At 38.0% G+C, this 24,118-nt stretch overlaps 1 protein-coding gene across 6 annotated transcripts; it reads right to left on the bottom strand.

The window, feature by feature from the left end:
• Nucleotides 1-1,748: 1,748 nt before the first annotated feature.
• Nucleotides 1,749-24,084, bottom strand: ZNF461 (zinc finger protein 461). Of its 6 annotated transcripts, none has more exons than XM_060398535.1 (6): nucleotides 23,826-24,084; nucleotides 23,085-23,182; nucleotides 22,832-22,925; nucleotides 19,207-19,333; nucleotides 18,325-18,420; nucleotides 1,749-3,763 (listed from the first exon to the last, which is right to left on the bottom strand). In XM_060398535.1, the coding sequence occupies exons 3-6, from the start codon at nucleotides 22,838-22,840 to the stop codon at nucleotides 2,064-2,066; spliced, it is 1,932 nt and encodes a 643-aa protein (XP_060254518.1). In that variant the 5' UTR covers nucleotides 22,841-22,925; nucleotides 23,085-23,182; nucleotides 23,826-24,084; the 3' UTR covers nucleotides 1,749-2,063. The 6 variants fall into 6 exon arrangements, with proteins under 6 accessions (XP_060254518.1, XP_042086794.1, XP_060254517.1 ...); XM_042230860.1 differs by lacking the exon at nucleotides 23,085-23,182 and adding an exon at nucleotides 19,963-20,056; XM_060398534.1 differs by having other exon boundaries at nucleotides 23,085-24,084.
• Nucleotides 24,085-24,118: the final 34 nt, after the last annotated feature.

The raw sequence follows: 24,118 nt of genomic DNA, 5'->3' as shown, positions 1-24,118 counted from the left end.
CGTGTACATATCAAAAATAGTGAATTGTAGTAGTAACATCTCTAAGATTGTGGAATTGAACATGTCTCATGGAAATTTGAACAATTTGAACAACCATCCCCATGAAATTACAACACGGGTGGATCACAGAAATGAAAGATAGACTGAAGAGGATAATAAGGACAATTTCACACTACCTGTGTTACTTGTTCCTCAAGCCTGTGCAGTGAAGCATGAAGCGATGCACCCTCTGCATGGAGGGAAGGAAAGTGAAGTGAGAACCCATCCTTGTCACAGACCCAAGCACCAGCCTCCCCAGTGAACCCTCAGGTAAACCAATATGATTCAGAATCAGGCCTGCTCCTGTGAACCCAAACACCAAGCTCCAGGCTGCCCAACCCAGCATCATACTGGCCCTATAGACCCAGGTGCCAGTCTGGCACCCATGGACCTAGGCTCCAGGCCTGCCCCAATAAATAGATCCTTCTATGCTTATAAACCTCTCTAATGTATTAAAATGAAAAAGTAGGCTAAATGTGGACTGATGAGAATATCATGAATCATGGATTATGATTAATCCAGTTTTGTCCAAAGAATTTTTAAAATTTAATTCCTGGAAGAATAGAAGTGACAGCTATAGTTACAAAAGCAGATGACTATAAGACTCATTAGGAGAGATTTTAGTTTTCAATTATTTTGGGTAATTAAAAAATAATTTATTTTTGTCTATACTTGGTCTTTGTTTCTGTGTGGGCTTTTCCCTAGTTACAGAGAGCAGGGGCTACCCTCTAGGTTCGATGTGTGGGCTTCACATTGTGGTGGCCTCTCGTTGCAGAGCATGGGTTCTAGGGAAAGTGGACTTCAGTAGTTATGCCTCCCGGGCTCTAGGGCACCGACTCAATAATTGTTATGGCATATGGGCTTAGTTGCTGCATGGCATGTGGGATCTTCCCAGATCAGAGATCGAATCTGTGTCTCCTACATTGGCAGGCAGATTCCTAACCATGAGCCACCAGGGATGCCCTGAATATTTTTAAAAATTTATTTGTTATTGGTTGCCCTGGGTTTTCATTGTTGCAAGTGGGCTTTACTAGCTGAAGTGAGTAGTGGCTTCTTTTGTTGCAGCAGGCTCTAGGCTTACAGGCTTCAGTAGTTGCAGAATATGGGCTTCAGTAGTTTCAGCACATGGACTCAATAGTTGCAGAGCACAGGCTCTAGAGCACAGGCTCAGTAATTGTGGTGGAAGGGCTTTGTTGCTCTGCAGCATGTGGGATCTTCCCAGATTAGGAATCAAACCCATGTGTCTGCATTGGCAGGCAGATTCTTTACCACTGAGCCACAAGGGAAGCCCTATTTTGGGTAATTTTTGAATTTTATAGTATTGCTTTCATTTCCTAATATTTTCAACTACAAAATTAATGTATCAAAATACACATATACTCTCATGATTGGGAATTTACCAATAGAAATATGACAATGTAAGAATGTTTATTACACCATCATTTCTGGTGAAAAAGTAGAAACAAATGTCTACAGTAGAAGATGGTTCAAAATACTGGCCTACATCCCATACTAGAAATATTCTGAAACTTTAAAAAGAATGAGTCAGATCTATATGTATTGACCTGGGAAAATGTCCATGATTATTTAAATGAAAAAGGCAAATGTTATGAAATATGTAACAATAGAGGGTAAAAACTTCCACATACATGCAAAACATACATGCAATGTGCAGATATGTTTGATCATGAAGAAGCAACACACACATATAGGTTTTCTCAGGGATTTGTAGGAGAGGAAGAAATTGTTTTCATTTTATTTCTTTCCCACTTCACTGTTTTCAGAGAAAACACAGTTTTATAAAATTTACTTCCAATACTGATAATTACAAGAACTCAAAAACAGCATTGAAATCAGAGCATTTTTTCCCTTTTAATAACTTCTTCATTTTCCCACTTAAAAAAAAAAAGAGTTCAAAGATTACTAAAAAAAATCAATACTAATGAAACCCAGTATTTTACCAACATTTTCCTTGAAGAAAAAAAGGAAATGTATATCTTCTAAAAGAATTTTCTGATGCTACACTAAGATGTGGGGAGAAGAAATCGTACTGGTGTTTCAACAGTATGAAGTGTCTGATGTAGGTTAAATTGTAAGCCATGATTAATGGCCTTCTCATATTCATATGGTTTCTTCCCAGAATGAATTCTTTGATGGTGTGAGAAGCTTGAATGATAGCTAAAGGCCTTTCCACATTCCTTACATTCAAAGGGCTTCTCACCAGTATGAATTCTCTGATGTTGAATAAGGTGTGAATGAAGTCTAAAAGCTTTACCACATATCACACATTCATGAGGTTTTTCACCAGTGTGAATTCTCTGATGTCTTCTGAGGTGTGAGCACTGTCTAAAAGTCTTTCCACATTCTTTACATTCATAGGGTTTCTCACCAGTATGAATCCTCTGATGTAGAGTAAGTTGTAAGCCGTCACAAAAGGCCTTCCCACATTCACTACATTCATAAGGTTTTTTGCCAGAATGAATTTTCTGATGGTGAGAGAAGCTTGAATGATAGCTAAAGGCCTTTCCACATTCTTTACATTCATAGGGTTTCTCACCAGTATGAATTCTCTGATGTATTGTAAGGTGTGATCGATGCCTGAAAGTCTTCCCACATTCTTTACACTCATAGGGTTTTTCACCAGTATGGAGTCTCAAATGTTCAGTAAGTTGAAAGCCTCGAATAAAAGCCTTCCCACATTGCTTACATTCATAGGGTTTTTCACCAGTGTGAAGTCTTTGATGTTGAGTAAGCTGTGATCGTTGCCTAAATGCCTTCCCACATTCCTTACATTCATAGGGTTTCTCACCAGTGTGAATTCTCTGATGTAGAATAAGTTCTGAACCATAATTAAAGGCCTTCCCACATTCTTTACACTCATAAGGTTTCTTGTGAGTATGAAGTCTCTGATGTATGGTAATGGGTGATCGATGCCTGAAAGTCTTTTCACATTCTTTACATTCAAAGAGTTTCTTACCAGTACAGAGTGGCAGATGTTCAGTAAGTTGAAAGCCACAAATAAAAGCCTTCCCATGTTGTTTACATTCGTAGGGTTTTTCACCAGTGTGAAGTCTCTGATGTTGAATAAGTTGTGACAGCTGCATAAAGGACTTTCCACATTCCTTACATCCATCGGGTTTCTCACAATTGTGAATTCTCTGATGTAGAAAAAGTTCTGAGCCATAATTAAAGACCTTGCCACATTCTTTACATTTTTCACCATTATGAATTCTCAAATGTTGTTTAAGTTGTGAATAATGAATAAGGGCCTTCCAACATTCCTTACATTCATTGTACTTGTTACTATTTTGAATTTTCTGTTTAGTAAGGTATGATGTATCATCAGTTTCTGCACATTCCTTACAGTCAGAAAGTTTTCCTTTAGAATGAGCTTTGTGATGACTAAAGAATAAATGGTAACTGAAGTTTTTCCTGCATTCTTTACATTCAAAGATTTTCTGTCTATTATAAAGTTCCTGAGTGAACAAAATATGTTGGCTAAAAATGGGCATGTGTTCATGGTTGATAACAAATTGCCTGAAATAGCCCTCCTGTTTTCCCTGTTGTCTCTCAAACTGATTTTTGCATGCCTGAATGTCTCTGAAAATGGATTTCTCAGGACTATCATTTTTAAATGGGTCCATGATAGCCCACTGGGATGATTCTGTCTCATAAATGTTTCTTTTTGGAGATAACTTCTTGGGCTCACACTTGGACACCAAATCTGAAACATAAAGAAGCACATTTTGATTTCTGTTTTGTATTAAAAGAGAAATGAAATATCTCTGATAGAAAAGAGTGAAAGTTGCTCAGTCATGTCCAACTCTTTGCAACCCCATGGACTATACAGTCCATGGAATTCTCCAGGCCAAAATACTAGAGTGGGTAGCCTTTCCCTTCTCCAGAGGATCTTCCCAACCCAGGGATCAAACCCAGGTCTCCCGCATTGCAGGTGGATTCTTTACCAGCTGAGCCACCAGGGAAGCCCAAGAATACTGGAGTGGGTAGCCTATCCCTTCTCCAGGGGATCATCCTGACCCAGGAATTGAACCAGGGTCTCCTGCATTGCAGGCAGATTCTTTACCAACTGAGCTATCAGGGAAGGCAAAAAAGAGAGATAATTGGAAATAATTCACATAAGAAATGAAAGGCTTAAGGGGCTCTTAAATGCCATGATGTAACAATGAAAAAGGGTAAGGTGAACAGAAAGAAATGAAAGCTCATGAGAGAAACGTGAGAAAGTTCATTAACAGGTCAGTTCACTTCAGTTCAGTCGCTCAGTCATGTCTGACTCTGCGACCCCATGAACCGCAGCACACCAGGCCTCCCTGTCCATCACCAACTCCTGGAGTTCACTCAGACTCACGTCCATCGAATCAGTGATGCCATCCAGCCATCTCATCCTCTGTTGTCCCCTTCTCCTCCTGCCCCCAATCCCTCCCAGCATCAGTCTTTTCCAATGAGTCAACTCTTCGCATGAGGTGGCCAAAGTACTGGAGTTTCAGCTTTAGCATCATCCAGCAGGTCAGTGGTTCTCATATGTTGATCCACTTGAGAATCACCATGGGATTTTGTTGCAATTATGGATGTTTACAAAACATTCTAGATCACCTGAATTAGAATCTCTAAGAGTCTGTATGTTTTAACACTCTCCATCAGGCCAAAGGATTATGTGGTATCTGCTAGTTATTCTCAAATATCTATTCTTTCCCTTTTATACACTGATTGAACCCATGGGTTTTAGTTGAGAACAGGCTGCCCAATATAAACATTGCCTGTCCCAGCACTCTGCAGCAGAATATGCCATGCAACTGGATTCTGCCTAAAGAAATGCAGTATTATACAGTGCCTTCTGAGAACTTTCGTAAGAGTTGGCTGGCCCACCCCTTATATCTGTTACTTTCCTGCTTCCTCAGCAAAGCCAGCTGCAATGTGCATTTGATGTCATGTCTGTCACATGATGGTTCTGCAGAGCAGAGTCGGCACTCTACCCTAGGCTTTAATCCAAGAGAAAACTAGTCTGCTATACAGTTTAAGCTACAATTATTTTGGGGTCTCTGTCACATACAGCCAAACCTATATCTAAACTAATAGAGCCTCTCATTAAACCGAAATGTTAAAACTCCACATCTTTATCATGAGTCTTACATAAGGCCTCTGATTAGCATTAAAATCACATTTTGAGTCTAATTCTGTTTTATTCATTGTGTCATAACACCATGAGTCTCTTGTAACAACTAGGATATTACAAATTCTTTCTTATCTTAGAGCTTTTCAGAGGTTGTTTCAGAAAAGAAAGTTTGAGGCCAACAGATACATAAAGCATTCAATTCTAACAATTTATATTTCCATTTTCCTAATGATGATCATTTGCATTGTTTCCAGTTTCTAGCTATTATGATTAGTGCTAATATGAACATTCATGCACATTTCTTTTGGTGGAAACAGGAGTCCTTTCTGTTAGGTGTGAAATTATCAAATCAGAGGATATACATTTGTTCAGCTTCATTTGACATTATGCAACAGTTTTCTAATTTACAATTCCATCAAACTCTGAAAGAGTTCCTGTTCTTCATATCCTCACCAACACTTGTTATTGCCAATATTCGTATATCTAGGCATCCTGGCAGATGTGTTGTGATACTGTACTGTGGTGTAACTTTTAATTTCCCTGATGACAAACAAGATTGAACACTTTGCCACATATTTATTGGACAATTGGATATCTTCTTTAATAAATTGCCTATCAAAGTATTTCATTCATTTTTATTAATTTAGGAGTGATAAAGTACATATAAAATCCATCATTTTAACCACTTTGAAGTGTACAACTCAGTAACTTGTAGTACATTCCCAATGTTCTGCAACCATCAGATCTCTAATTCCAGATTATTTTCATCACGTCAAAAAGAAACCTCACATCCACAGTCATGTTCTGTTCTCCTCTTCACCCCCATGCCCTGGAAACCACCAATCTGCTTTATGTCTCTATGAATTTGTTAAGAAATTTCATAAACATGTAACTATATAATATGTGACCTTTTGTGTCTGTTCTCACTATGTTCTCGGGGTTCAATGATGTTGTAGCATGTATTAGTACTTCATTTATTTTTATGACTGAGTTATATTTCACTGTACAGATAAATCATATTTTGTTTATCCATTCTTCAGTCGAGGGACATTTGGGTAGTTCTAGGATTTAGCTGTCTTTTTGAATTGTAGGGAATCATTAATGTATTCTGGATATATATATCCAACTACATAATGCAACTATATATATAACCAACTACATAATGCAAGTATCTTGTCCCATTCTGACGCTGGCCCCTTTGCTCTCTTAATACAATGTTTTGATAAACAGAAATAGTTAATTCTAAAACAGTCTGATTCCAAGGTCATAAAATATATTCATATCATCTAGAAGTTTTTTTGTATTTAGACCTATAATCCACCTAGTGTGTGGCAGAAATCAAGATTCCTATTTTTCAATAGATATCAGCCCCCTTCATTGAAAAGACCATCCTTTCCCTGATTCTGTCTTAGATCAAGTGACTTTGTATGTTAGTCATTTTCTCTGTAATCCACTCCAACAAATATTTCAACTCCCATAACTCTGTTGAAATATTCCTAGCTAAAGTCACTAACAAAATTGCCAAAATCAGTGCTCAAATGCCAGTCATCACTCTGTTTGACTCATTACTAGCATTTGACACAACTGATCAATCCAGTTGCTTGCTTTATACCATATTTTCCTGGTTATCCTCCTACATCTCTACTTATATTCAGTTCACCTTAATGCATTCTTTTCCACTTTCTGACCTCTAAATGTTGGAATGTCCCAGAAATCAGGCTCTGGTCAGCCTTCAATCTACCCTTTCCTTTAATAACAGTCTGGCTTAAATACCAATCATATACTGCTAAGTCTTAAATTTTACCTATACCTCTAAAAATATTTTTTAAATTGTGATAAAATACACACTACATAAAATTTACCCTCTTACTACTTTTAAGTGTATAGTGTAGTAGTGTTAAGTATGTGCACACTGTTATACAACCAATCCCCAGAACTTTTTCACCCTGCAGAACTGAAACTCTATACCCATTAATAACTCTTCATTCTTCCCTATTCCAGTTTCTGGCAAGCACCAGTCTACACTCTGTTTCTATGGATTTGACTAGGTACCTTACATCACTAGAGTCCTACAGTGTTTGCTGTTTTTTTCCTATATGTGACTGGCTTATTTAACTTAGCATAATATCCTCAAAGTTCGTTCGTGTTGATCCACAGATCCACACAGGAAGCATTGCAGATCAGTGAGAAAAGAATTTTGAATCATATTAGAAAAAATAGCTATAGCTAGAAAAAAAAATTAACTTGGATCCCTACCATGCACTATAAATACATAAACACTAAATGGAAAAACTGTAAGGCTTGTGATGAAAAACAGTATATATGTATACATAAAGAGGGCTTCCCCGGTGGCTCAGTGATAAGCAATCTGCTTGCAATGTAGGAGACGCAGGTTCAATCCCTGAATTGAGAAGATGCTCTAGAAAAGGAAATGGCAACCCACTCCAGTATTGTTGCCTGGGACATACCATGGACAGAGGAGCCATGGGGTCACAAAAGAGATGGACACGATTTAATGACTAAACAACAACAAACAACAACATAAATTTCTTAAACAAGACACAAAAGATACAAGTCTAACTAGAAAAAAGATAACCTACAAGAAAAATGGGCAAAAAATCTGAATAGGCACTTCATAGAAGAAACACCAGTGTTAAGTAGTCATATGCAAGAATCCTCAAACTAATCAGGAATCAAGGAAACTCAAATTAAGATATGAGATAACATTTTATACTCATCAGACTAAAATTTTTAATGTCTAAGAATTTGAACTGTTGTTAAGATGTTGAAGACCCAGAATTATTACACACTGCCAGTGGTAATGTAAATTAGTACCAACATGTAGGAAAACAATTTGTTATAGTACAAAGTTGAGGATGTATGTGTTTTATGACCTGGCAATTTCAGTTCTAGTAAATAACATACTATGTGCTTCAGGAGATGAGTAAGAATATTAATAGTACCACTGTTTATACTAGCAAAAAATTATGAACATTCTAGTTAACAAGGCAAGTCCACGTTCAAGGTCAGGAGGGGCAGCTGGGAGGAGATACCCCTAGTCCAAGGTAAGAAGCAGCGGCTGTGCTTTGCTGGACCAGCTGTGAAGAGATAGCCCACGTCCAAGGTAAGAGAAACCCAAGTAAAATGGTAGGTGTTGTGACAGGGCATCAGAGGGCAGACACACTGAAACCATCATCACAGTAAACTAGCCAATCTGATCACATGGACCACAGCCTTGTCTAACTCAATGAAACTAAGCCATGCCGTGTGGGGCTACCCAGGACAGGCAGGTCATGGTGGAGAGGTCTGACAGAATGTGGTCCACTGGAGAAGGGAATGGCAAACCACTTCAGTATTCTTGCCTTGAGAACCCCATGAACAGCATGAAAAGGCAAAATGATAGGATACTGAAAGAAGAACTCCCTGGGTCGGTAGGTGCCCAATATGCTACTGGAGATCAGTGAAGAAATAACTCCAGAAAGAATGAAAGGATGAAGCCAAAGCAAAAACAATACCCAGTTGTGGATGTGACTGCTGATAGAAGCAAGGTCCAATGCTGTAAAGAGCAATATTGCATAGGAACCTGGAATGTGAGGTCCATGAATCAAGGTAAATTGGAGTGGTCAAACAGGAGATGGCAAGAGTGAACATCGACATTCTAGGAATCAGTGAACTAAAATGGACTGGAATGGGTGAATTTAACTTAGATGACCATTATGTCTACTACTGTGGCAGCAATCCCTTAGAAGAAATGGAGTAGCCATCATGGTCAACAAAAGAGTCCGAAATGCAATACTTGGATGCAATCTCAAAAATGACAGAATGATCTCTGTTAGTTTCCAAGGCAAACCATTCAATATCACAGTAATCGAAGTCTATGCCCCAACCAGTAACGCTGAAGAAGCTGAAGTTGAACGGTTCTATGAAGACCTACAACATCTTTTAGAACTAACACCCAAAAAGATATCCTTTTCATTATAGGGGACTGGAATGCAAAAGAAGGAAGTCAAGAAAAACTTGGAGTAACAGGCAAATTTGGCCTTGGAGTACGGAATGAAGCAGGGCAAAGGCTAGTAGAGTTTTGCCAAGAGAATGCACTGGTCATAGCAAACACCCTCTTCCAACAACACAAGAAAAGACTCTACACATGGACATCACCAGATGGTCAACACCAAAATCAGACTGATTATATTCTTTGCAGCCAAAGATGGAGAAGCTCTATACAGTCAGCAAAAACAAGACCGGGAGCTGACTGTGGCTCAGATCATGAACTCCTTATTGCCAAATTGAGACTTAAATTGAAGAAAGTAGGGAACACTGCTAGAACATTCAGGTATGACCTAAATCAAATCCCTTATGATTATACAGTGGAAGTGAGAAATCGATTTAAGGGCCTAGATCTGATAGATAGAGTGCCTGATGAACTATGGACAGAGGTTCATGACATTGTCCAGGAGACAGGGATCAAGACTATCCCCATGGAAAAGAAATGCAAAAAAGCAAAATGGCTGTCTGAGGAGGCCTTACAAATAGCTGTGAAAAGAATAGAAGCGAAAAGCAAAGGAGAAAAAGGAAAGATATAAGCGTCTGAATGCAGAGTTCCAAAAGAATAGCAAGGAGAGATAAGAAAGCCTTCCTCAGCAATCAATGCAAAGAAATAGAGGAAAACAATAGAATGGGAAAGACTAGAGACCTCTTCAAGAAAATTAGAGCTACCAAGGGAACATTTCATGTAAAGATGGGCTCGATAAAGGACAGGAATGGTATGGACCTAACAGAAGCAGAAGATATTAAGAAGAAGTGGCAACAATACACAGAAGAACTGTACAAAAAAGAGCTTCATGACCCAGATAATCATGATGGTGTGATCACTCACCTAGAGCCAAAATCCCAGAATGTGAAGTCAAGTGGGCCTTAGAAAGCATCACTACGAACAAAGCTAGTGGAGGTGATGGAATTCCCATTGAGCTATTTCAAATCCTGAAAGAAGATGCTGTGAAAGTGCTGCACTCAATATGCCAAAAAATTTGGAAAACTCAGAAGTGGCCACGGGACTGGAAAAGGTCAGTTTTCATTCCAATCCCAAAAGAAGACAATGCCAAAGAATGCTCAAACTGCCACACAAATGCACTCATCTCACACACTAGTACAGTAATCCTCAGAATTCTCCAAGCCAGGCTTCAGCAATACATGAACTGAGAACTTTCAGATGTTCAAGCTGGTTTCAGAAAAGGCAGAGGAACCAGAGACCAAATTGCCAACATCTGCTGGATCATCAAAAAAGCAAGAGAGTTCCAGAAAAACATCTATTTCTGCTTTACTGACTATGCCAAAACCTTTGACTGTGTGGATCACAATAAACTGTGGACAATTCTGAAAGAGATGGGAATACCAGACCACCTGACCTGCCTCTTGAGACAACTATATGCAGGTCAGGAAGCAACAGTTATAACTAGACATGGAACAACAGACTGGTTGCAAATAGGAAAAGGACTGCGTCAAGGCTGTATATTGTCACCCTTCTTATTTAACTTATATGCAGAGTACATCATGAGAAATGCTGAGCTGGAAGAAGCACAAGCTGGAATCAAGATTGCTGGGAGAAATATCAATAACCTCAGATATGCAGATGACACCACCCTTATGGCAAAGTGAAGAGGAAGTAAAAAGCCTCTTGAAGAAAGTGAAAGTTGGCTTAAAGCTCAACGTTCAGAAAACGAAGATCATGGCATCTGGTCCCATCACTTCATGGGAAATAGATGGGGAAACAGTGGCAGACTTTATTTTTGGGGGGCTCCAACATCACTGCAGATGGTGACAGCAGCCATGAAATTAAAAGACGCTTACCCCTTGGAAGGAAAGTTATGACCAACCTAGATAGCATATTCAAAAGCAGAGACATTACTTTGCCAACAAAGGTCCGTCTAGTCAAGGCTATGGTTTTTCCTGTCATCATGTATGGATGTGAGAGTTGGACTGTGAAGAAAGCTGAGCGCCAAAGAATTGATGCTTTGTTTTTTTTGTTTTTGTTTTTGTTTTTAAGAATTGATGCTTTTGAACTGTGGTGTTGGCGAAGACTCTTGAGAGTCCCTTGGACTGCAAGGAGATCCAACCAATCCATCCTAAAGGAGATCAGTCCTGGGTGTTCATTGTAAGGACTGATGCTAAAGCTGAAACTCTAATACTTTGCCCACCTCATGCGAAGAGTTGACTCATTGGAAAAGACTCTGATGCTGGGAGGGATTAGGGGCAGGAGGAGAAGGGGATAACAGAGGATGAGATGGCTGGATGGCATCACTGACTCAATGGACATGAGTTTGAGTGAACTCCAGGAGTTGGTGATGGACAGGGAGACCTGGTGTGCTGTGATTCATGGGGTTGCAAAGAATCGGACACGACAGAGCAACTGAACTGAACTGAATTAACAACCAGAAAAATATGGAATGGAATATTATATAGCTGTGAAAATGAAATCAGGTATAAAGCAATTTGGGAAAATTTGTAAAACCATGTGGTACAAAATAACTAAATCACAGAAGATACATACTCATTATCATTTTCATAAAAGAAATAAGCAAAACACAATATTGTGTGTAAGGGCATACACCAATGTGGTAAACTAGTTTTTAAATAGAAGAACCATAACAATATAAAATAATGATTACCTCTGGGGATGTAGCAAGGGATAGAAATCAGGGAGAAACACACAGAATTGATGGTTCTACAGCGTTGGTTCTTAACTAATTCAGACAGACAAGACCCTCAGATTAAACAGAATATTCCATTCTCTCTAGAAAACATTATGACAGGACCCAGAAAACTCAACGGTACTAGCTGCTGGAGTATATACATTCCCCACTAATCTCGACAGCCAAGTTAGATGCTACCAGAAATCAACTGTATTTGTTCCCCTCCTCATTTATACCAGTAGATGAAATGAGTGTGAAATAGGTGGAAAGATCAGGTAATGGCAATTACTTAAAAAACATAAATGAAAACTGCAACAAGAAAAAGTCTAGTGGTAGGGGGAACATGAAAACGAAGTACTCTGCCCTCACACTGTCTTTATGATCTTCCTCTTCTTTAGAGAAATCAAGGCAAATATCCCAAAAATGGGAATTCTAAGGTTCATTTTAAAAAGATAATTTAAAATCTCAATCACATACACTCCTATCATCAATTAATCTATGACAAAGGAGGGAAGGATATACAATGGAGAAAAGACCATATCTTCAATAAGTGGTACTCAGAAAACTGGACAGCAATACATGAAACAATGGAGTTAGAATATTTCATCATACCAGGTACAAAAATAAACTCAAAATGGATTAAAGACCTAAATATAAGACCTGAATCCATAAAACTAGAAGAAAACAGACAGAACACTCTTTGACATAAATCGAAGCAATACATTTTTGATCTGACTCTAAAGGCAAAAGAAATAAAGGCAAAAATAAGCATATGGGACATAATTAAACTTAGCTTTTGCACGGCAAACGAAACCATCAACAAAATGAAGTTAACCCATTGAATGGGAGAAAATATTTGCAAGTGATATGACCAATAGGGTAATATCTAAGATATATATCCAAAACATGCAGCTCATATAACTCAATACCAAAAAAAAAACTTGATTAAAAATGTGCAAAAGACATGAAAAAAATTTTTTCCAGAGAAGCAATACAGATGGTCAACAGGCACAAGAAAAATGCTCAACATCTATAATTATCAGAGAAATGAAAATAAAAACCATAATGAGGTATCACCTTACACTTGTCAGAATTGCTGTCATCAAAAAGTCTACAAGAAACAAGTGTTGGGGGGATGTGGAAAAAAGGGAACCCTTGTACACTGTTGGTGAGAATGTAAATTAATGCAGCCACTAGAGGAAACAGTGTGGAGGTTCCTTAGAAAACTAAACACAGAACTACCATATGACCCAGCAATTCCACTGCTGGGCATGTATCTAAAAATAAACAAACACACATATGCACACAAACTAATTCCAAAAGCTACATGCACCCCAGTGTTCATAGCAGAGTTGTTCACAACAGCCAAGATATGGAAGCAACCCAAGTGTCCATCAACAGATGAATGGGTAAAGAAGATGTAATAAGCAATGAAATATTCCTTAGCCATAAAGAAGAATTTACTGTTTTAAGTCAACTATTCCTCAATACAAGATAATAAAATAAAATATTTTAAAAATACTAATTATACAAAGTAAATGGAATGAAAAATATAATAACCGTTATAAGAGACACCCTGAATGGTCTCAAGAGTAGAGTGGAGATGACAGAGACACTAGATTAAGTGAAATTAAAAACTGTATTAACCTGAACAACAAAGATAAAAAGACTTTTAAAAAGAGCCTCAGTTCCTGTGGGACAATAGCAAAAGATCCAACATTCATATCATCCAAATCCCAGAAGGACTGAAAGACTATGGGACTGAAAAAGTATTCAAAGAAATAATGGTTGAAAACTTCCCAAATTTCATACAAAACACAAATCTATAGATTCAAGAAACAGAAAATTCCTAAATAGATAAATAGAAATCAAACCAAAACACATATTTCTGAAAACTAAGCAAAGAAAAAAATGTTTTAAAATAGTGAGGAACACCAACTCAAAAGACTGGATTTGTCATCTGAAACCATGTTGAGCAACAGGAAATGGCACAATACTTTTTAAGTGCTGAAAGAAAAGAACTGTCAACCTCAAATTCTACATACAGTGAAACTATCTTTGAGGAATGAAGTAGAAATAAAGACATTCTCAGACAAAGGAAAACTAAGAGAGTGTGTTATTGCAAGTACCCCTTACAGAATAGCTGAATATAGCTCTCCAAATACAAAGAAAATAATAATAGAAGGCAAGACCTTCAGGAAAGGAAGACAAGAATGGAAAAAAATAAAAGTAAACATAATAGACTATCCCACTCCACAAGTTTCTTTATGTTATTTTATGGTTGAAACAAAAATTCTAACAGTATCTTACATAGTGACCAATCTATGTAGAAGACATACTTTAAACAATCAAGAAAAAAAAAAATCAAAAGAGTAGAGGACCTAAATGGATGTAATCTTTCTACACTCAGTTGAAATGGTTAAATATCAATGCCAGCAAGCTAAATAAATAAACGTGTGTGTGTGTGTGTGTGCGTGTATGAACAAACACTGAAATTTTTAAAAAAAGTATATTTTAAAAAAACACTATAAATCAAAATAGAACTCTAAAAATGTTTGAGTAACTCGTAGATTGTTGTTGTTTAGTCTCTAAGTTGTGTCCAGGTCTTTTGCGACCCCATGGACTGTAGGCCACCAGTCTCCTCTGTCCATGGGATTTCCCAGGCAAGAATATTGAAGTGGTTGTCATTTCGTTCTCCAGGGATCTTCCTGACCCAGGGGTCTAACCAGCATCTCATGTGTCTCTTGCATTGGCAGGCGGATTCTTTACCACTGAGCCACCAGGGAAGCCCAGCTCACAGGTAAGCAAGATAAAAAAAACAGAAGAACAAGAAACAGGGGGAACCAGCAGAAGATAACAAAATGGCAGACTTAAGCCTAATACATCAATAGTTATTTTAAGTGTACATGCTCTACATTACCAATTAAAAGACAGAGGTTGACACAATGGATAAATAACATGACCCAGTTACATGGTGTCTACAAGAAACTCATTTCAAAAATATGTATCATGTAAATAATCAAAAGAAAATAGAAATGCTACATTAGTATCAGATAAAGTAGATTTCAGAGTAAAGAAATTAATAAGCATTACTAACAGAGCTTCAAAACACATGAAGGAAAAACTGACAAAGCTGAAAGATATACACTAATCACAATTATAGGTGGGGATTCAAATACCCTAATCTCAGCAACTGATAGAACTACTGGACAGAGAATCAGCAAGAATATGGAAGAAACAAACAAGACCATTAACAAATATGATGTAATCATCATTCATGGCACATGTTACCCAACAACAGAATACACAGTGTTTTCAAACATACATTGACCATTCCCCAGGACAGACCATATTCTGGGTCACGAAGCAAATCTTGAATCTTAAAAGAATCACAATCATATAGAATATGTTCTACGATATATAATAAAGAATTTAACCTTACCTGAAGAAAGGTTTTTTTGTCTGCATCTCCAGGGAGGTGACCTCTACAAAAAGTGTCTTTTGCTTACCTAAGGGCCAAAGCCACCAGACAAATCTAATGATAAAATTTATGATGGAAGGTTTCAGCCATGAGGTATCAACTTTCCTTCAGAAAGACTGGAGACTGAAGGTATCAGCTTTACCTCTTAAGAGGCAAGAAACTAAAGGTCAGCCACATGGGTAGCCAACAAGGAACCCTGGTAAAAATTCTGGACACTAAGGCTCAGGTGAGTTTCTGTATTTGGTAATATGCCAAAATGCATATTGTTACACATAGCTGATGGGAAAAGTTAGCACTGTCCATGACTCCACTGGGAGAGGACAATGGGAAGTTCCACACTAGGAACTCTGGCTCTAGGCTCTGCCCTGTGTACTTCTTCCTTTGGCTAATTTTAATCTGTCTCCTGCTATGACAAACTAACTGTGAGGATGATAGCTTTCAGTGAGTTCTACGAATCCTTTCAGTGACTTATCAAATGTTACAGTGGTCTTGGGAACCCTTGAAAGTGCCACTTAAAAAAAAAAAGTCTTTTCGCTGCACCACATGGCATGTGGGATCCTAGTTCCCCAACCAGGGATTGAACTCACCCCCTCTGCATTGTAAGGCAGATTCTTAATCACTGGACCACCAGGGAGTCCCTTGAAAGTGGAATTGATGTCAGAAGTGAGGGAAGACTATTATAGATAGCCTCCTCTAACTTTCACATGAGACCAGAATAAAATCAAACCATAAAAGAAAGACGAGAAAATCTCCAAACACCTCCAAGTAACGTTTCTAAATAATCCAAGAGTGAAATTAAAAATCTCAAAGAAAAATTTTTTTGAAGGATTATAAGGACGTATATGTCCTTTATATACATGGATATATTATATATATATACATACATTTATATACATGTATATAAAAGCCATCATAAGGATAATAAGAATACCACATGTAACTTACACTCACGACTTTGACAACTTAGAAGAAATGAAGCAATTCTTTGAAAATCACAAACTACCAAAACTACCAAAGATGAAACAGGAAATCTGAACAGTCCTATTAAAGTGAAAGAAAGAAAGAAAGTGAAAGTCACTCAACTGGGTCTGACTCTTTGCGATCCATGGACTAGTCCATGGAATTCTCCAGGCCAGAATACTGGAGTAGGTAAGCCATTCCCTTCTCCAGGGGATCTTCCCAACCCAGGGATTGAACCCAGGTCTCCCACATTGCAGGTGGATTCTTTACCAGCTGAGCCACCAGGAAAGTCCTATAACTATTATATTAATACAAATTGAATTTATAATTTAAAAGAGGCTTAAAAAAATATCCAGATCCAAATGGCTTCACTGGAGAATTTTACCAAACCTTTACAGAATGTTTTACACAATTTCTTCCAGAAATAGATGAAAGGAGAATACTTGTCAACTTACTTTATGAAGCCACTATTATTCTTACACCAACAAAAAAACTACAGGCCAATATCTCCCATCAACTTAGATGAAAAAATCTTCAATTAAATTTTACCAATCAAAACCAAAAGTGAATAAAAAAATAATATGTAGCATGATCAAGTAGAATATTCAAGGTAAGGCTGATTCAATATTTCAAGATAAAATTTTTTTAAAAGAAATCACCACACCTATGCAAAAGGAAAGGCCTCATGAGGTATAAAAAAATAATAAAAATAACATCTTAAATGAAAGCAAAACACTTGGGAGAGTATGTATTACTTTTCCATGCTCCCCCTCTGTATTAATTTCTTAGAGCTGATCTCACAAAGTACCACAAACTAGGTGGCTTCAAATAACAGAAAGAACTCTTCTTATAGCTTTGGAGTACTGTGAGTTATAGACATCATCAAAGACCTCTGACCTGTGGAATGAACCTGGTCTTGTGGAATGAACCTCATGACCTCATGAATGACCTTATACTTTCCTAAGGTCTTACTTAGGACCAATCATTCCTTTCCAATCATTCCTCTACCATCTCTGTCTCCTCAATGTAGTCATTTTCTTTAATTTTCACAATTTCTTATTAATTTAATTTTTCCTAAATATTCTATTAGAATATATATTCATATGTTCTTGATCCACTACTAGATTGAAAATATCTTTATAACATTTATTTTTATTTATTTTTTAAAGCTAAATGATTTTTTTAAATATTTCTTTATCTATTTATTTATTTGGCTGTGCCAGGTCTTAGTTGCAGCAGGTGAGACCTTTTAGTTGCAGCATGGGGGATCTAGTCCCCCCACACCCTTCTGACCAGGGATTGAAGCTTGTCCACCTGCACTGGGAATGTGGAGTCCTAGTCACTGAACTACCAGGGAAGACCCATCCTTATAACGTTTAAAAATTGTATTCTCATCTCCTACTAAAAAAAACTTGCATGAATTTTTAAAAAACAATTAATAAGCTATTGATTACATCTTTTTATGGAGAGAAGTTTTGTAACTTTGACATTTGTCTCTTTTGACTACCTGTCCTTTGGTGTCATATCCTAGAAATTACTGCCAAATCCAAAGTTAATGAAATTTTCCCCCTATATTTTCTTCTAGGTGGTTTATAGTTTTGGGTCTTAGATTTACTTGTTTGACCCATTTGAGTTAATTTTTGTATATAGTGTAAGGTAGGGATACAATTTTATTCCTTTGCATGTAGGGTATCCAGTTTCCCCAAAACCAAGAGTACAGTCTTTTCCCTCATAGAATGGTCTTGGCACTTTTACCTAAAATCATCTTGTCATATATCTGAGGGTTTACTTCTAGACTCTCTTCTACTCCATTCATCTATATATCTGTCTTTATGCCAGTACAACACTGTTTGATTACTATAACATTGTAATAAGTTTTTAAACCAGATCTTCCCTAATTAGTCTGTCTAAAATAACTTTACCAAAAAAAAATAAAATAAAAATAAAATAAAATAAAATAACTTTACCAGCCCAACAGTCTGACCAGTTGGCCTACTCCTTGCAACAACTTCCTGCTCACTCACCTGGGCACCGTTCTCTTGTCACCTCCCTCATAACCATCCAGGGCTCTTTCCCTTGCTCCAGTGAAGTGATCACAGCTGGCTTAGAAATAGAAAGTCCTGGTTATAAAAAAAGAAATGGAGATGAGGTCGAAATTAAAGTATTCAAATGTTGTGTTTCAGAATTTATTTTTAAAAAGCCTGTAGGACAAGAAGATACTTAATAAGGTCTAGAGAAGAAAGAAGAGTCCAATTCTCATATACAGATAAACTCACGATCATAAGGAACAAATAATGTTTAAAGTAAAATGTTATTTAAATTATATAAGCTTTCTCTTCTTATTTTCCTTTGAGAAAAAAAGGAGTTTCTGAAATACTTATTCTCAGATATTTTTCCATGGTAAATGTAAAGTTCTTAGAATGTAATTTCCAAATACAAATTGTTTAAAAGAGAGTACAAACTTTACAGTAAATGGAATAATGTTCCTTTGAACTGTAAATGTAAGTGATATATTTTGATTCAGTCCATTACACTAACTGAGAAGGTTAATGAGCTTTGCACCCAGGACCCATGTGTTTAGCTTTATCTGTGCTAGAACATTTGCACGTTTGGTACACTGCAAGTGAAACAAACGACAAAGCCTGGTTTCTTTGACCATGTTATACTATAATGGTATAGAATTTTAATTCTGCTCCTTAATTTTTAAGGAAGAAAGTCAATTATAAGAAATGCCAGAGAAAAGTCTGAGGATAGAGAAAATGAAGGTGTAACTCCATGTAACTGTGCTCATTTCTACACAAGTGAAAATTCATTTTGTTATTTGAAAGGCAGCCCTAAAATTCATAGCACAGAAAGCAGAAACTCCAAGAAACAGATGCTGAATTATTAGAGAGAGATAACTTTACCCAGTGAAACGAGGTTGCTATAGTTCTCCAACATCACATCTTTGTACAAATTCCTCTGCGCAGGGTTCAGGCATTCCCATTCCTCCTGAGAGACATCTATAGCCACATCTTTGAACATCACCAACCCCTAAAATGGCAAATCACAGTACTATTTTTGAAATTATAAGAAACATTTTTCAAAAGGAAAAAGCAGTGCTAAAGAAGTCAATGCAGGAAAGGGATGATACAGTGAGTATATAGGCTGGAAGTTTGTGTGGGTCGAAAATGAATTTAGTGAGACTGAAGAAGAGTGCCCATATACTCTTAAACAATTCAGTTTCTGCACACACATCCTCTTGCATAGGGTGGAAAACTGTTAGTCACTCATCTAGAAATTAAGAAAATAAAGAGAGGTTTCCAACTAAGTTAAATAGGTGAAAGTTTTTAAATTTTTCCAGACTATCTTATGACAATCTCCATCTTCAGAAAAGGGACCTGAAGACTTTTCTTCCCCATTATGACTAAGCATTTTTTTAATGCAAATTTTTTAGTAAACATCCAGTACAGAGTATATTTTCCAAAGATGGACAGAGTATCTCTCCCATCTCATTTGGTCTTTTTCAACATGATCTTGATACAACAGCCCACTCACCAGCAGGCCAATAGCAGCTTTCAGGACCATGTCAGGAACTGCTCCCATCCACCAGCATGCCAACACCAGATCTGGGACCCTAGCCTCACAACCACCCACTATAGAATCTAGCTCTGCCCCCTTACCGTGCCAGTGGGCCAACATTAGTTCTGAGATCCTCTGAGGCCCCATTGCCAGCAGTCTCATAATCCAGCTCTGCCAACCAGTGCCCATCAGCTTCTGCATAAGACAGGGCCATGAATTTCCCTGATAGTCCAGTCTAGTGGCTAAGAGTCCACGCTATCAGTTCAGGGGTCCTGCATTCAACCCCTGGTCAGGGAACTGGATCTCATGTGCCAAAACTAAGACCCAGCACATCCAAATAAATAAATATATGTTGATATAGACATTTTAAAGGGCTTGTTAGACAACCAGACCAGAAGGCAGCCACACCTACCAGACTGCTCACAGTAGTCAGCTTCCCACAACAGAAGTACCCACACAGTCCAAATACAGGGCACACCTAGAGCATATAGCTCTAGTGACCAGAGTGGGGAACACTGCTGAAACACAGAAGACACCTCCTACAAGACCACTTCTCCAGGGTTGGAAAAGGTAACTAACCTATCAGAAAAAAGAAATTAAAAACAGTAAACTGAGGAAAATGAGGTGACAGAGAAATATCCTCCAAGTGAAGGAACAAGATAAGACCCCAGAAGAAGAACTAAGTGAAGCAGAGATAAGCAATCTACCCTATACAGAGTTCAAGGTCTGTGTGTCACATACAGACCCCATGACATTCTTTTTTCTTAACTTACTTATAACCCTTCTGAAATGCAAAACCATTCTCAGGTTGAAGGCCATACAAAAAAAGGCTGTGAGCTGCATTTGACCAGTATGCCAGTTTGCTAACCCTTGTCTAGAAACTTGAAGGCAGTAAGTGTCAGACTGGGTAAAAGTAGAATCAAACTCTGTGCTGTTATATGAGATATACATAAAATAGGCTAAAATAAAAGGATGGCAGGACTTCCCTGGTAGCCCAGTGGTAAAAAATCTGCCTTGAAGTTCAGGGGACGTGGGTTTGATCCCTGGCTGGGGAACTAAGATTGAGCATGCCACTGAGCAACTAAGCCCCCTTTGTGGCAAACACTGAGCCCTTGTACCACAACTAGTGAGTCGATGCGCCACATTGAAAGATCCTACAAGATGCAACAAAGATTCTGTGTGCTGAAACTAAGGTCCAACGCAGCTGGGATGCGTTTTTAATAGGAATGAAAAAAAATAGATGCTATGAAAAAAATGATAAAAAAAAAAAGCTAAAGTATTTCTGTTAAAGAGAACAGAATTCAAGATAAGAATACTGTATTATCAATAGGAACATTTCATGATCAAGGAATCAATGTGTCAAGAAGATATAACATGCACCTAATAACACAGCTTCAAATTATTATAAAGCAAAAATTAACAGAACTGTAACAGATGGATCCACAATTATATCTAGAAGTTTCAATAGTCTTCTCTCAGTAATTGACAGACCAAGTAACAACAACAACAACAAAATCAGTAAAGATATAGAAGAGTTGATCACCACTACAGACAAAACTGATAAACACTCTACCAAAAGACAGTATAATACCCCTTTTTTTAAACTGCACATGGAACCTTCACCAAATTGTCCACAATTCAGGCCATAAGACAAATCTCAATAAACTTAAAAGGACAGAAACGACAGAGTACATCTCTTGACCACCACAGAATTAAAAATGAACTATCAGAAAGATCTGAAAAAGTCCCCCAATATTTGGAAGTTAAAGAGCACTCTTCTAAACAACTCATGGATGGAAGAAGAGAATTTTAAGCTAGAAAAATAAGATAAAATTAAAGATAGGCAAACAAGATAAAAATGAGCTAGAAAAATAAGAAAATTAAATCTAGAATATAGAGTAAAGGAAAGAATAAGTAAGATCAATAATCAGTGAAACAGCAAGGGCAAACTAGGGAGGGAGAAACTAAAACTAAAAGCTAGTTCTTTGGAAAGAACAATAAAATTGATATACTGATCAAGAAAAGAAGGCATAAATTATTAATATCGGGAATTTAAAAGGGTGTATTACTATAGATCTGAGAGGCATTAAAACGATAATAAGGGAATATTATGAACAACTTTATGCCCAAAAATTTGACATCTAAGTTGAAATAAGTTAATTCCCTGAAAGGCACAAATTACTAAATTAATTCAAGAAAAAGTAAAATACCAAACCCATTTATCTATTAAAGAAATTAAAATCTCCCCATGAAGAAAACTGTAAACTCAGATGGTATATTAGTTTTCCACTGCTACTGCACATCACCACAAATGCAGTAGCTTCAAAGAACACATTTACTATCTGTTGGTCAGAAGTCCAACAAGGGTTTTACTAGACTAAATCAAGGTTTTGGCAGGACAATGCATCTTTCTGGCAGCTCTCTCCAGTTCAATTTCCTTGCCTTTTCTAGCTTCTAGGGGTTACTTACATTCCTTGGCTTATGGCCCCCTTCCTCCATCTTCAAAGTTCAGTAATGTATTTTTTTTAAAACAGAAGCATACATATTCCATACTTACATCCTCTTTTAACCCTGACTCTTCAGATAACCCAAGAGAATCTTCCCATCTTAAAAGCATTAATTCAATCATTTCTACAAAGTCTCTTTTGCTGTATAAGGTAACGTTCACAGGTTCTAGGATTAGCATGTAGACAGTTTTTTTGGAGGGGAGTCATTATTCTGCCTACCACAGATGCTTTTTGCTGGTAAAAACTATCCAACAATTAAGAAAGAAATAATAACCAATTCTATTAAAAAGAAAAACTTTCAGAAAATATGGAGGAGGATGCATAGCAGTAACTTACCCACTCACTGGCAAGTTATATGATTTTCAGTTAGCTAACAATATCAAGATAAAGAATGCAAATATGCATATGGCCTATAAAGGAAAAAAAAAGGACTACTTCAATGAGGAACAAAACACCAACTTACATGGGCCATGGCTTTTTTTTTAGAATTCAGAGTATTTATTAGTCCTCTTCTTGTTTCCACTTTAGAAGAAATTCACAGTCCAAAGAAAGTGTTGCTGAATAAGAGGGTTCAAAAAAAAAAAAAAAAAGAGATGATCTTGTCTGTGAGCTCCCAATGTGCTAATTTAGAACATTTCTCTCATTTTATGTCTCCTACTCCCAGATCCCAAACACACATACATAAAAGATCACAGAGAAGCTGGACAAATTCCAACCTTACTGAAAGCAAGGCAGGGAATCCAGCTATCGATTCAAGAAGGACTGTGCCCAGGCCCTGAGCAGGAGGACCATTTCTCTGCAGCTGGGGTCCTGGCTATAAAGTAAGAGGAAAGAGAAAGCAGTGATACAAGGATACTGATCCTAGGAAAGGATAGAAACTAAAACTGGCCCCTTGGCGGGCAACACTCACTCCACTGCTAGCTCACTTTCGTGTTAAGCACTGGAGTCTGGACACTGGAGGTGGGGGTGCCCTGACAAAGGCAGAGTAGAATATGCTTCAGTGAGACTCCAGTTAATACAGGCATCGTAAAGGCCTGTCTTTACAGGAGCAGATATTCTCTCAGGAAGATCTTCAACAGACCCCCTCCGTCCCGATGTTAAACCTAGAACTGCAGAAATGAAGCTCTGTCCCAGACACAACCAAACTCCCACTCGGTCACAGAATTAAAAGCCCCATTGGGCTTCCCTGGTGGCTCAGTTGGTCAAGAATCTGCCTGCAATGCGGGAGACCTCGGTTGGATCCCTGGGTCAGGAAGATCCCCTGGAGAAGGGCATGGCCACCCAGTTCAGTATTCTTGCGTGGAGAACTCCGTGGGCAGAGAAGACTGGTAAGCAAGTCCATACATAGGGTTGCAAAGTCAGACACTACTGAGCGACTAACACTGGGTTCCATCTCACTTAGGTAACAACAGCATCATCTTCTGAAGGGAGATCTCACGCCCCACAGTGTCACCTACCTCACATCAGAGCCAATGGGTCCCACATTTTGCACCTGTCACGGCCTCACCACCGCACACACACCCGCCTCGTTATGGCCACAAACGCTCACACACACTTTTTACACGCAGGCTCCACACGCCCAGTGTGAGCCAGAGGGTGGGGGCTTCCTCACTGCGAGGGCCCGCCGTGCCCAGACTCTGGTTACCACTAGGAGGGCGACGACTGCGAGGACTTCGGAGGGGAACCAGAGATGAACCAAAGATCAAAGTTCTTTTCAAAAGCCACCCAGGGACTGTGGGAAATGTAGTTC

Source organism: Ovis aries, chromosome 14, assembly GCF_016772045.2.
Source record: "Ovis aries strain OAR_USU_Benz2616 breed Rambouillet chromosome 14, ARS-UI_Ramb_v3.0, whole genome shotgun sequence".
Taxonomy (NCBI): domain Eukaryota; kingdom Metazoa; phylum Chordata; class Mammalia; order Artiodactyla; family Bovidae; genus Ovis; species Ovis aries.
This window is presented reverse-complemented; position numbering and strand designations above follow the sequence as displayed.

What these genes read in the sequence shown, in the direction of transcription:
- ZNF461 (XM_060398534.1), bottom strand. An exon ending in TAGCAACCTCGTTTCACTGG is followed by an intron (nt 18,421 to 19,206) that starts GTAAAGTTATCT and finishes TTTTATAACCAG; the next exon opens with GACTTTCTATTTCTAAGCCA. An exon ending in GACAAGAGAACGGTGCCCAG is followed by an intron (nt 3,764 to 18,324) that starts GTGAGTGAGCAG and finishes TTTATGTTTCAG; the next exon opens with ATTTGGTGTCCAAGTGTGAG.